The 13047-nt window shown below is 41.4% G+C and overlaps 1 protein-coding gene across 1 annotated transcript in view; it reads right to left on the bottom strand.

Annotated features, from left to right (window-relative positions):
• Positions 1-13047, bottom strand: part of 5-HT1A (5-hydroxytryptamine (serotonin) receptor 1A) — a 65271-nt gene that overhangs the window by 33751 nt on the left and 18473 nt on the right. The window contains exons 2-4 of the mRNA XM_017085684.4: positions 4086-4743; positions 3011-3688; positions 42-175 (exon numbers count right to left, since the gene is read on the bottom strand). Of these exons, the coding sequence (XP_016941173.4) occupies positions 42-175; positions 3011-3688; positions 4086-4110 (837 nt within the window). The 5' untranslated portion in view covers positions 4111-4743. The remainder of the gene's footprint in view (positions 1-41; positions 176-3010; positions 3689-4085; positions 4744-13047) is intronic.

The raw sequence follows: 13047 nt of genomic DNA on the forward strand, positions 1-13047 counted from the left end.
AATACAGCACCGCTTGCCCTTTCTCAGGCACCCTTACTTACCTCGTATACAGCTCCTAGGGGCATTACCAAACAGGCCACGAAGAGATCGGCGACGGCCAACGAGGCCACCAGATAGTTGGCCACGTTTTGCAGATTACGCTCCAGGATAATGGCCGCAATGACGAAGACATTGCCTGCAATGATCGAAAAGTAAACTCAATCAAATAAAGAGCACGAAGTGGGGTTGGGGTTGGGGTTTTGGTTTCGGTTCTTATGTGCAGGGCTTTCAGCAGCAGCCTAATTGCGAAAATTGACTTGAGACAGAAAGTTTTCGATTCAATTCGAGCTGCAGCTGATGACTGAAAGCGAACCAAGAACCGCAGCGGAACAGATAAAGTTTTTGGGAATTGGCAAACTTCTTTGGACGAGAGCCGAGTACCGAGAACCGAGAACCCAGAACCGGGACACCGATGAAATGGGAATCTTATTAAGCTTGTCCCCCAGCATTGCACTGTTGCAATTCCAGTTGCACTTGAGCTGGCAGACAAAGACAAAGTTCACAAAAGCCAAAATAAACGACATGAGCTAATCGCGCTGTCGTAAACTTTGCCAAAAGCCCCGGATCAGGGCGAAGGGTGTGAAATTGAGGTGGGGGGAGGCTCGAAGGGATGCTCGAGGGACTCGGAGAGGACACCACCTTTGATGTCTGCCGGTGCGCTTATTTTTCTTGACTTTTCTCGACTTTTCCACTGCCTTTTCCCCCATTTTTCTGCCACTGTCACCGACTACTTGTGGCGCACTTGAGGCTGCGAAAGAAAGACAGCCACTACAGGTGCGAGACATGCAATTTGTGGCATTGAATCCGCCGACAGTCGACGGCAGGTGGGCCAGGGCTCGCACACACTCGCAGGACCTGCCTGGAGCCACACAGATACGCAATACACACACAAGCTCACACACACCAGGCGCATGCAATTAGATACTTGAGTGTCAAAGTGAAGGCAAGTAGACAAGCCTCATGCCTGCCAGCTGTTTTTTGCGTTTTTGGGTTGCATGCAGAGTCTTCGCCACGGGGGTCGCCCAAGCCATTGGAACTTTAGGAGGTGTATGATTTCATAATCTTATCATAGTCTAAATGGGTAAATAACACATAAATATAAATACTTAATTTAAATTTAAACTTTGTGTATTCAAAATGTATTTTACTTTGTGGGTCCTTCTAAAATAGACATTAGAAAATAAATAAAATGAAGGAGAAGGGTTTGATAGTATCTCTATAGAGGGATATACAAAAAAAGCAGATTGCGCATTAAATAAAATGCTTAAATCATTTTTAAGAATTCAAAGCGCCTTTTACTTTCAGAAATGCTATCCCTAAAGTCTCTACCGAATCAGTTTAAGAACGAATAATAAGTAGGTCAACAAATTTTACCATTAAGTTCATATATTTTAAGCCATCCCCTCGCTCGACATTTGGTTCCGGGTACTTTTTATTATTTTTGTGCTGCTGAGTGACCAAAAGCGTGAAGCAATCTAGCTAAAATTAGCATTAAAACTCATTAGCATTTTCTTTTTAAATGCTAAATGCTGCTGCCGTCCCACTTGGACGGCGACAAAAACTGCAGAAGTTCAAAAGCGAGACAAGCTGAGTCTGAGCCAAGAAAAACTAAAGGGCAGGAGGAAAGGCCGGCGAAAGAGGAAAAACTAAGCAAACACAAATTGGTAGGAAATCAAAATGAGAGCAGGGGGGGAAGTGAGACATGTGAATGGCCATTGGGCCAATTCAGTCCGGATCCTTTGGGAGTGGCGTTAGCAATCGTAGCATACTTTTCAGCGCTCGTTATTTTTATTTGCCTCTTGACTTCTGTGCTGGCCGTTTTAAATGAAATGAAATGAAATGAAATCTACTTAAATTAATGAAATCAATTTCAGCCTGCTGCTCTGCTTATTTTGCTTCCTCGCCTCACTTTCATTTGTTACTGCTTGATTTTTATACGTTTTGTTTTGGAATTTACAACGTGAACATAAAGTTTTTCGCTGGAATTGGATTGCGATGGTGGGGGAACTGTGATTGATTGATTGACTGTCAATTTTAATGCGGCATGTCTTTGCCTAGATGGATGCCGGTTTGTTTGCCATCGGATTTATGGCTAAATGCGTGTAATGAATGTAGCCAACAACAAAAGCGAAGGCCCTCCCATGCCCGTCCTCGTTCCTCGTCATTGAGCTGCCTTATTAATAACTGAGACTGAGCCGATGCTGCTGCTGCTGCTTCAGCATCTGGGCCATAATAACAACAATAATAAATAATATAAAATGCCCTGCCAGTATCATAAATATCAGTTACGCGTATTTTATTATCTACAACTGAAGCCGAGGCCCCCGAGTCCCCCTGGGTCCTCCTTATTGAATTGTTTGCCATATTCCCCAAGGATTTGGGGGCAGGCAGCAGGCGCGTGCCTGAGACTGGCATTCGAGGAATTTACTTTGGGTGGTTCTCCCTCGGCTGGGATACCGACTGAAATAATTATGTCTGTGTTTGGGCTTTGGCTTACACTTAAACCATTTTTAAGGATTTATTTATAATACAGTTGAATAAGTAAAAATTTAAGGAAGCAAATAAAAATGTCTTACTGTCTTGCTTTATAAGTAAATCCAATTCCAATTCAAGCTGATTATTTCCTTTACGGAAATTGAATTACTTTTGGTCAAAGTACTAACTTCCAAATCAAAGTATTTTAAATTACAATTTATATATATATTTGGAAACCTACTTGCATATAAAAATATATACGTTTTTGAAACTGAACTAACACATGTATGGATAGTTCCATCATCACTAGGTTTGTGTACATATGGATATGCTTTACTGAGATACATTACTTTGTATTAATTGGATTAAGAAGTCAAGTTCCCCAACATTCCCTTTAATTTTGTTGCACTACAGATCTAAAAATTTAAGTGTATAAGCTTATAGACAGGATTTTCTAGGGCTCCTCTCGTTTTTTCGGCTTTCAGTGAGTACTTACCAATTATGGTGACCAGTATCATCAGGCCGAGCAGCACCGACGTGACGGCCATTCGCAGCAGCTGGGTGAAGTCGTCCTCGGCCACCTTGCTCGTGGTCACATTGAGCCCGGCGCTGCCGTTGGCCAAGTCCAGCTGGCCACTCCGGTTCAGCATCATCTCCCCGAACAAGCTTGAGTCGTTGCCCTCGAGGAGGAGTGTGTCGTTCAGCAGCATGGCGCCCAGGCCGACGGCCACGTTCGTGTAGTTATTGTCCATGTCGATCAGTTGGAGGGCTGGCGAGGATGTGGCTGCCTCCTGCCTGGTGGTCAGGGCCCTGTGAGCCGCCTTGGCCGTGATCCTGGCGGCCGCTGCTGCCACCGAGGCACTGGCCGCTGCTGCTGCCAGAGCGGCAGTGGCCAGTGGTGAGCCGGCGGCGGTGGTGCTCGGTTCGGTGGGCGGTGGCTTCAGCTCCAGGGAGCCCACGAAGTCCGGCCGTCTCTTCGCGGAGCTGTAGTAGCGCTCGCTGTTGTTGTTGTTCGCGTCCTCCAGCTGTCCATCCTCCGTGACCGCCATGTCCTCCAGCTCCTCCTCCTCGCCCGGCTCCTGACCATCGGTGCTCTGCTGTTCGGGATGTGGCTCGGCTATCAGAAAGGCCCTGTCGTTCACGCTATTCGCTATGTAGATGTAGTCAAGCGCATCTACAATAGATTGGAGAATAAGGGGAATATACTATATAAGTCAAGCTCTATTTTATTTGTATTTTAAGCATAAAAGATAGGAAAATAAATCTAAAATATTTATTAATTTAGTTAAACATACTTTAGACGAGTCAGATATTAATTTTAATAAATTAACCCTTGCAGACAAGCTGGATCCAAGCTTTGTGAGCACTACAAATTAGTTTAAAGAGTCAAACCATAATAATAATTCTTTAAAAATTCCAAAAATTACTAGTTAATAATATTCGATTTAATAATGGGTTCTCCAAACATTTGTATTTGCTGTCTAAAAAGTATGCAAGAGGACAACCGCTTGGCTGTTCAAAGTATGGACTTAACGACCTACATAAGTGCCTCATTTTCCATGTGTACCCACCATTAAAGCTGGTCTCGCGCGCCATTTTGTGGATATTCGGTGTGTTTTTCGGGATGCTTCGCTCCGCTTAATTGCAGCCGCAGCGGAAATGAGGAGTAGACGGAAACGGAAGCGCGACTATGCAACGGCGATGGCAATGGCAATGGCCTGCTGGCGCATGTGTGTGTCTGTGTGGCTGGGTGGGTATCTGGGGTGGTGCCGTTGTTTCAGCTGGCGGCCACTCAGACACGCGGGACGGCACATGGTGACACTTTCCCTGCTTTCCCCGCTTTTCCCGCTTTCTCCACCTTCCCCGTGCTCCCCGGCGCTTTGGGTTTTTGTGCCAGCGTGTGCTTGGTGCCGGGCAGGATGTATTATCCTAACGAGCTTTCAAGTGTTTACACGGAGCGTTTACAATTTCGGCTTTTGGCTTTCACTTTTCTTTCCGACTTCCTCTTATTTGTGCTTTCTTTTTAGGTTTTTCTGTGTGGCAGTGTTGCTTTTGTGCTGTTGATTGTTGCCGACTTGGCTTTGTTGCTACTGCTGTTTTGTACTCTTTTTGGTTTATTTAAGCTCTTCCGTTTGCTGTCGTGTGTTTATGGCCCATTTGATGTGCTATTTTCATATCCTTGGAGTAAATTTCGCATCCGATTGCCTTCTGGTGTCCGCACTCTGCATTCTGCAAATAAAAATTCAATTAGTCAATAAATTTTCGAGCACAGCCAACTAATACTAATAAATAGCAAATTGAATTTCTGCGGCTGGCCTTTATTATTTTTTGTGTTTGCCCCCCATGTTTGGTGGAAAATAATTTCCTGTAGGTCTGCGGCATTTTTGGCTGCGAAATTTATTGTATTCAATTTCCTTTCCGCATTGTGCGTAAAGTGTAAATGAATTTGAAATGCGGCTGCTGCCGCTGCGCCCGCTTGTTAAATAATTTAACGCAATTTCTGCAATTACACGGAATCACTTGGCACGATAAATAAATATGAAGACTGGCAGGCCAGGCGTTGTTTTCTTTATTTTCTTTATTTTCGTTTTTTCTCACTTTTCCCCCAGGCCTGCCACACATGCACACGCACGCACACAGAAGCGCATTTACGCACACAAGCTCACGTGCGGGTCTGTGTGTGACTGGCGGAAGTGCTGCGTGCGTGCGACAGGCGCCATTGCCAGCGGCTCCTTTCGCCTTCCGCCCCCGCCATTTTCCTGCTCTCATTGTCCCAAAGTTGCGACAGAGGCAGCAAAATAAATTTAAAACGCATAAAAATAAGAGCAGAGGGGAAATCGCCCAAGAGCAAAGCCGCCCTGGTAAAATGTCATCGCTTTTAGTTACGACTACAACTATGGTCAACACATTAGCTACTAACCTAATTTAAATAAAATTCTACCTTAAATCTAAATGTCTACTTGGTGTAGAACAAACTAAAGCCCATTGTTTGTTAACTATTATTTCTTAATTTCGGATTTATGTTAAATATTTGAACGAGGTTGCCATACTTTTCAAGATAAACCTTAACCTCACTTTTAAGTTACTTTTAATTGACTCAAATTATTGGGGAAAATAAAAAAACATCTAGTTTGCAATTAAGTTACCACTAGTGGAACTAAGTTTGGATGGAATTTTGTGTGCATCAATTCCCTACTATGAACTATTTGAACGAGGCTGCCATACTCTTCAAGATAAACATTAACCTCACATTTAAGTTGACTCAAATTATTGGGGAAAATAAAAAAAACATTTAACTTGCAGTCAAATTACCACTAGTGGAACTAAGTTCGGATGGAATTTTGTGAGCATGAATGCACTATTAAAAACTAAAAGGCTGATTGATAGTGTAATACATATACCAACTATAAATTTATAAAATGTTGATATTACTGCTTTATGGATATATATTTCACCACAACTGTGTGGTGGCAGCACACGTGCTCATGGTATACACTGCGGCGCCATAAAACCCTAGCGAGAATGTTGCATGTTTAATGCCCACGGAGTTTATAGTCCCAGGATCGCACTCTAGGTCAGCAAAGGGTTATGACCAACTTACTGATATGATTTTTAGAGACCTAAAGGTGGAATGGGAGAAGCGACCCCATTTGCCTTTTGATGAATTAATATATTTTGTTGTAGTATAGGTAGATGCAGCTAATTTGCAATTAAACTTGAAATAGGTTATAAACTTATTGCCGAAAAAAGATTTCTAGAAAGGGAATGATTAAATTTGTATCTAACTTAAAAATTACATATTTGTTAGAGATGGTAGCACCACGGTAAATGTGTTTTTCTCTAATTAAATTCTGAAACTGTGCTAATCAAGCCTACAACCTCATTATAACTAATAACTTTTTTACTTGGGTTTCCAAGAATTTCTGTCAATGAACCTCTCCTCTTTGAAGTACTTCAAATACCCCTTTTCTCTCTTTAATTGCAAATTATCCAGCTATAAATTAGTTTTCTACTTGACTTCATTAGCTTTCGTCATGTGTGTTAGCTTTCAGTTCTGCATTTGAAACTTAGCTTGCGGGTGCAATTTTCCCACAAAAAAATGAAGCAGAACTATAGACTAGCGCTCTTTTGATTCCTTTGAGAAGGAGAGGATGGCGAGTAAAGAGGCCTTATTACGCAACAACTGTGGGTTTCTGGTTTGAGGAAAGCCCTTCGTTCTGGGTGCGTTCAGAAAGTTCCGACCATAATAACCTTCAAATGCCAGCATGCGCTTTTGCGAGTGGCCGTGTAACTAACGTTTTCAAGTTCAAAGTCGATTTAATGCGGAAGTTTATGCCAGTCCACAAGTGTTCAAGGCTACTACAGGTGAACTTTTTAAGTCGAACTTTCCTAAAATGGGCAAACACCATTCAAGCTTTCATGACTTTACTTGTTTTTCAAATTTTAAATTGAATTAAAGGGGATTTTACGTTTCAGAACAGAGGTGTGAAGTAAATCTATTCCATTTATTAATGGAGAATCTAATATTTATATAAAAAGGAAATTATTTTGAAAAGTAAAAAACGCCTAAAGCATATAATATCTATTAAAAAACGTTATACAATATTTAGCAGATGTATTTAAGTAGCTGAAGTTTAGATGGGTTAAAAAATGTAATTTTTTGTCCTAAACAAACATTGTTCATAATGATCTATTGAAATTTGCATTCAGCCCCCAGTGAGTGCACACAACTGAAATGGTAAAAACTTTGTTTCACGCACGAAATGATTTCAATGACACCCCAACTTGCTATGCGATCACGTAATATATGGACGGCCCCAAGGAATATTTCTTAAAAGTTTTACTTTCCTTTCTAATAATAGTTAGTTAGGACCTACTGTAGTAGGTTATAGAACCTGGGTACGTGAGCTGCGCTCGTTTGAAGTGCAGTTGAGTGTGAAGACGACACATGTCGCTTAAATGCACACCCAGCCGCACCTGTCTGATCCCCCCCCCCCCCCACTTTTCCCATGGTGAGTGCACTTGTTGCGGTTCGCAACTTGTCCGGCAGTCGCCTGCATACATTATGCAAGTGTATGCCAACTGTTTCTGTATCTATGTGAGTGCCAGCCGAGAGCGAGTGCGAGTGTGTGGGAATGTCACTCGCTTTTTATAGTCGAGCTTATCGCATATTTATGCAGTGTGTCCTTTGAAGCATCGGCGCAGGACGCACAGGGCTATAAATCAACTTTGGTTCACCGCACTCTGCTCCTGACCACGTTCCCCCTGTCCCTCGCAGAACCACTCCACTCCCACTCATTCCCATTCGCATCGCAGCAATTACGAAAATTGCCTATCTATGCAATAGTTCTGGAGGCCGCCTTTTACTGGGAAATAGTTCCCTGGCGCTTGCTCTTTTGCCTTCCTTGTTTGCCCTGCCAGGTCATAAATCAAGCAAATAACTAAAAAAGAGGTTGCGGTCTCAGTTTACCATTTAAGCATGTTGCGACGACTCCAAGTGCAAGACATTTAGAATATATTGTATCATATATACTAGATATTTTCTTAAAGGTAAACTAAGGCCTTTTCAATTTCATACTTACAATTTTAATTACTCATATGTATGGAAATTTATTTATTTGTTTGTTTATTTATTCTCAGCTTAAAAGACAATTGAGAAATTACCTATAACCTATGCTTTTTATTGCTTAAAAGACAATTGAGAAATTACCTATAGCCTATGCTTTTTATTGTAGCTATAGCTACTGTGGCCTTAAGCTACCTTTATGTACGGAAATTTGTTTTAAATAGATTTATGGTAAAACAAGAATAAGAGTTATAGTTAAATATTTGAACTATAAGTCGGGGAACAGCACACACAAAAGGCGGTAGCGCCACCCAGCGGAGTTCAGTGGTTTTACTGACCATGCATGGTCTTTTAGGGACCCATAACTCACATAACTTTTTAAATAATATTGCGAATTTTTCGATTCTCGAAATAAAGATAGGTATAGAGAATTAAAATCAATTTAAATGTACCCTAAAAAAACTTTAAAAATGTGGGCGCCAGACAGACAGAGGGTATATTATCTTTTAAAACAACAGCGCGATAGTTTTGATTCTCTTCATGTATGTAGGTGTAGAGAAATAAAATCAAATCAAATATACAATGGATAGTTACTGACAACAGGTCAATCTAGAACGACTTGGCTAGTCCTCCCAATCAATACTTTATAATTTTCATAAGTTATTAGACCTTGTAAAGCTGGTGAGATCATAAAAACCGCATAATTTATTTAAGTATAACTTACGTGAAGAACCACAAGCAGCTGAATCGTAATTTGAAGAGGTAAGTCGGCTTTTTAGCAAATTGGAGGAACTATTATATCGTGAATCAAGTCACTTGTTCACCTATTCTAGCGGAACTATTCAACCCAACCCCCCCAATGGCACATGACAAAATTGCTGCAACTGTGTAGGCGATGTGAGGGTGGGATTGAGGCCCATCAAAGTGCAGTTTTCCGAATGCAAGCCAAAGCAATGTCTCATTGTTTGCCCCTTGCCAATGCCAGCTGTTTGCTGTATATGGAAAAGGCTCAGCGAAAACGGATGGTGGCGGGCCAAACTAAAATAAAGTAAAATAAATGGCATGCATTTTTTATGCGACGCTCGATTTCATTCACCACGAACTCACACACCCGCAGAGGAGAAGTGCAGTGGGTGTGCGCTGGTGTGTGTGAAGATGCAGACATGACCAGACATTTATCAGTTGTTCGCATGCATTCAAAAGATACTAATGTACATATTAGTTCAGCTCTGTAAGTGGCTGCCCACCGCCCTTCCACTTCCTCCCTTCCCGTTTCCTCGACATTCCTAGACCCACTTCCGGTTCCGCTTCGCCCCGTCTCAGCCTTGTTGTTGTTGTTGCTGCTGGGTTCCTTTTTGCACCATTTCCGCTTCATTTCATGCGCCATTTTTCTCTATCTTTGCAGTCGAGTGTTTGCGCCTTGTTCCCATATCCTGAACGGCCTTTCATTGGCCTCCTTGTCCCGCCCCCTTTTAGTTTTTCCTCTCGGCTTTCCCCCTCTGCATTTCCCCCCGCCTTTCACAGCTCACTCTTTTGCGGTTGCAGCTGTTCTATATACTCGTACGTATAGAGCAGCAGCTTCAGCTTCGGTTGGATTGCTAGCCCAGTTTTGTTTCCCATTTTCCATTTCCACTTCCATTTCCCCTGCCCGCCTGCAATTGCTTTTGCCAATCAGTCTGCTGCAAATAATTTATATCGCTCGAGTCTGTGTTGGCACCTTGGTTAACTCTTTGGCATGTTTTATGGCTCTTTTGGGTGTGCGTCTCCCATAAATATTGCCCATACGCCGTGTTGACCATGCGAATTGCATTTGGCTTAGTTTGTTGTTGCTAGTTTGTGTGTTTTGTCAAGGGTCCTCCGCTAATTGCTCATTAATATTCAATTGCCAACAGCTTTTGTTCAATTATTCAAGCGCAAGCTTTTCACCAGAGAAACAAATTGTCAGCCACCCATCCTACAACCCCCTCCTTATCCGTGCATTTCCCACCCATGTTGAACAATGCAAATAAACGAGGACATAGGAAGTATGCAAATATTTAAATTCCAGCTTATTTCATGTTCTGAACGCGGGCGTGAAATAAATAACATTCAATGCATTTTTTATCTGCGCCAAAGCTGAAAAAATAGAGCTTGAAACAAGTAAGCAAACACAGCTGGCAAAAGTCGAAGCTGGGGATACTCTGGGTATATACAAACGGTGATTTCGCATGTATGATAGATATATGATGGTGTAGATATATGATGGTGTAAAAAAGGTTTTTTTTTTAATTTTCAAATTGTTTGATTTATAACAGAGGTATTACATTTTTGTTAGAAGCTAAAGTCCTAACTATTTCAAACTTATCCATTTTATGTTAGCGGAAAATGCCGAACAATTTAAGGATAAATTCCCATTTCCATTGCCTATCAATGAAATCGAACGGATAAAAGAGCTGCTCTTTTTTTTGGTTGGCTTAAAGCTTTGGTCAGTGAAAATATAAATATGTAGCCAAAAGAACAAACAAATGCTAAAACAAATGTTGGCCATGTCGAGCATCAAATAGAATTGTAATTCGATTAAATATTTCGATACAACCAGAAGTCGTGATGCATGCTACCACAAGCCTATCAAATATTTAAACTGTGTATTTCTGCGGGAATTTAAGTTGCTTTTGGGGTCCTGAATGAATTAAAGGAATTTTAAACAACAACGCCTCAGCCCGTAATAAAATATATGACCCGGAATTGTTGGCTTTTAATTACTTTTGAGCATCGTTGTCTGGCAGCTCACGCCCGTATATACAATATCTCAATATTTTCCTTAATGTCAGGACGGCGGCACGATAATAAATTTCCTCATACAATATCCTGCATTTAAATAACACTTCCTGCACCATGTCTAGGCCAAGGCATCCGTCCACGTCCATACGTCAGTCCCGATGCGATGCTCGACGTTTTCCAGACAGTGAAATGAATTTATTTGCCGCCGGGTCCCGGCCAACAGGAAAAACTGAACTCCAGCAAGTGCACTCCGTTGTTCGACCAGTTGATTTTGCGCTGAATGGCGTGCGAAGGCACTTTGCTTCATTACTTTGTGTATTGCCCGCTCCACGATATATCCTGTCCAAAGGACTTCGTTTCCCTTCTGCGCGCCCAAAACTGTGCTACGGATTTTTGTTTACTTTGGTTAGCCAACTGAGGAATGGGAGTCGGTTGGTGTTGGTGGGCCATCTTTGCCACACAATAAAAATTTATGAGCCTTGTGCGTGTGCCAGTAGCCAGGCCCATTCCTTTTACCAGCGACGACGGAGTGTGAGAAAGTCTGGCATAAATTTTAAATGTGCCACAACTTGACATGCTTTCTGTTCTTCCCCTTTCTCCCCGTTGTCACCGGCACTTTCCCTTTGCGATATGCAGGTAATGCTGCAGCTGCATCTGTGCTCTCCGCTTTTTTGCATTATGCATGATTCAGCTCGCAGGCAGCAACTTTGAGGGGTGTGCCGGCCACTTTCCACACTCCTCGATCAATTAGTCCCGGCACAACAAAAGACAGGGTCGCCAAAAGGGGTTTTCTGGGCTAAGGCATAAATTATTTTAAACACATTTATATGTGTTTCCGGGTATAAACCTTACTTTGTAGTTTATACTGTTTTATAATTGTGGGTACAATAAAAATGTCAAGGTTTTTGAAAATACTTTGAAATTTAATGTGTTTTTGTCCAAAAGTATGCAACAATATATTCGAAGGACGACTTATTTATTCACTGCATACTTTTCGACACCTAAAATGGCATTTAAAAGCTTTTTAGCCCTAGTGATTTTTGTGGCACACTCCTATATATTTTGTAAAATATTATTTTTATTAAATTTGGTTAATATAAATTTAAGCAATTAAAATATTTGCTTATTTACAAAAAATTGCAAAAAAATGTTTTGACTATAGACTTTTATTCTGTAAGTATTATATTTAATATTCCTGGAACTGGAGCGAATACTATTTGTTAGACGGAAAACCCCTCCCATAATTATTTTGCACAGTCGCCTCTGCACGGAGATGATACTCCTTCAAAGGATACGCCGCTTCAGCAACGTGAGCGCTCTTCTGAAGATGGCCAGCAGACAAGAAGGCCCAAACCCAAGGCAGACACCTCCCCTATAAAGATGATTTTACGCTTTTGCGCACAATTTACGAAAATAAAAAAGATGTATGAATATGTGTGCCAGTGCCAAGATGGTTATGTATGTATAAAGGTAGCAGCGGCTCAGAGATTTGTGTGTCGGCCACGTGTGCGACGTGATTTCTTTCTCATGCAAATAAACGTGTAACAAATGGCGGGGGCTTTGATTTTGAAGGGGTGAAAAGTGGTGTTGAATCTGTTTTTAATACAGGCAAAGTCAGCAGGAGTTTCTGCTTGTATATTGATACAAATTTGCGTTGACTTTAAGGATATGGGGATGTTCACAAAAGAATAATAACGATTTTTTTAAAGAATTAAAGTAATATAAAGTAAAGACGTCGGATTTTATGGTAACTTTTTTAAATCCGACTTTCATAGATCCAAGGTTAGTTACGAAACATTTATACAAAACCAAAGTTAGGTATAAATCGATAAGCCTATTAATTGTGCATGAAAATCGTGTTTTAATACACGAAAATATATTAGTATCAAATTACCTATACTAAATAATCATAAAGCACAGAAAGAAACAATTAGGGACTTTGCTTGACAATATGTGCACGATATTTTGTATCTGAACTTAGCTTGAGCCATTTTTCTCTAGCAAATACAGCACGCACATTGAATGTATCGTATTTTTTCTGGCCTCCATCTTCTTTAAGTCCTGTAAATCCATTTAATGCATGAGTTTCTGTAAAAGAAGCTGTCTTAATTGGCTTGACCGCTGTACTGACGGACAGTCCGTGCTTCCTCCTTTGAGCCACCTGCACCGCAGGCGGTCTGTCAGACACCTGGCCACCGCGGAAACCT

This window comes from Drosophila suzukii, chromosome 2R (assembly GCF_043229965.1).
Source record: "Drosophila suzukii chromosome 2R, CBGP_Dsuzu_IsoJpt1.0, whole genome shotgun sequence".
Lineage (NCBI taxonomy): Eukaryota > Metazoa > Arthropoda > Insecta > Diptera > Drosophilidae > Drosophila > Drosophila suzukii.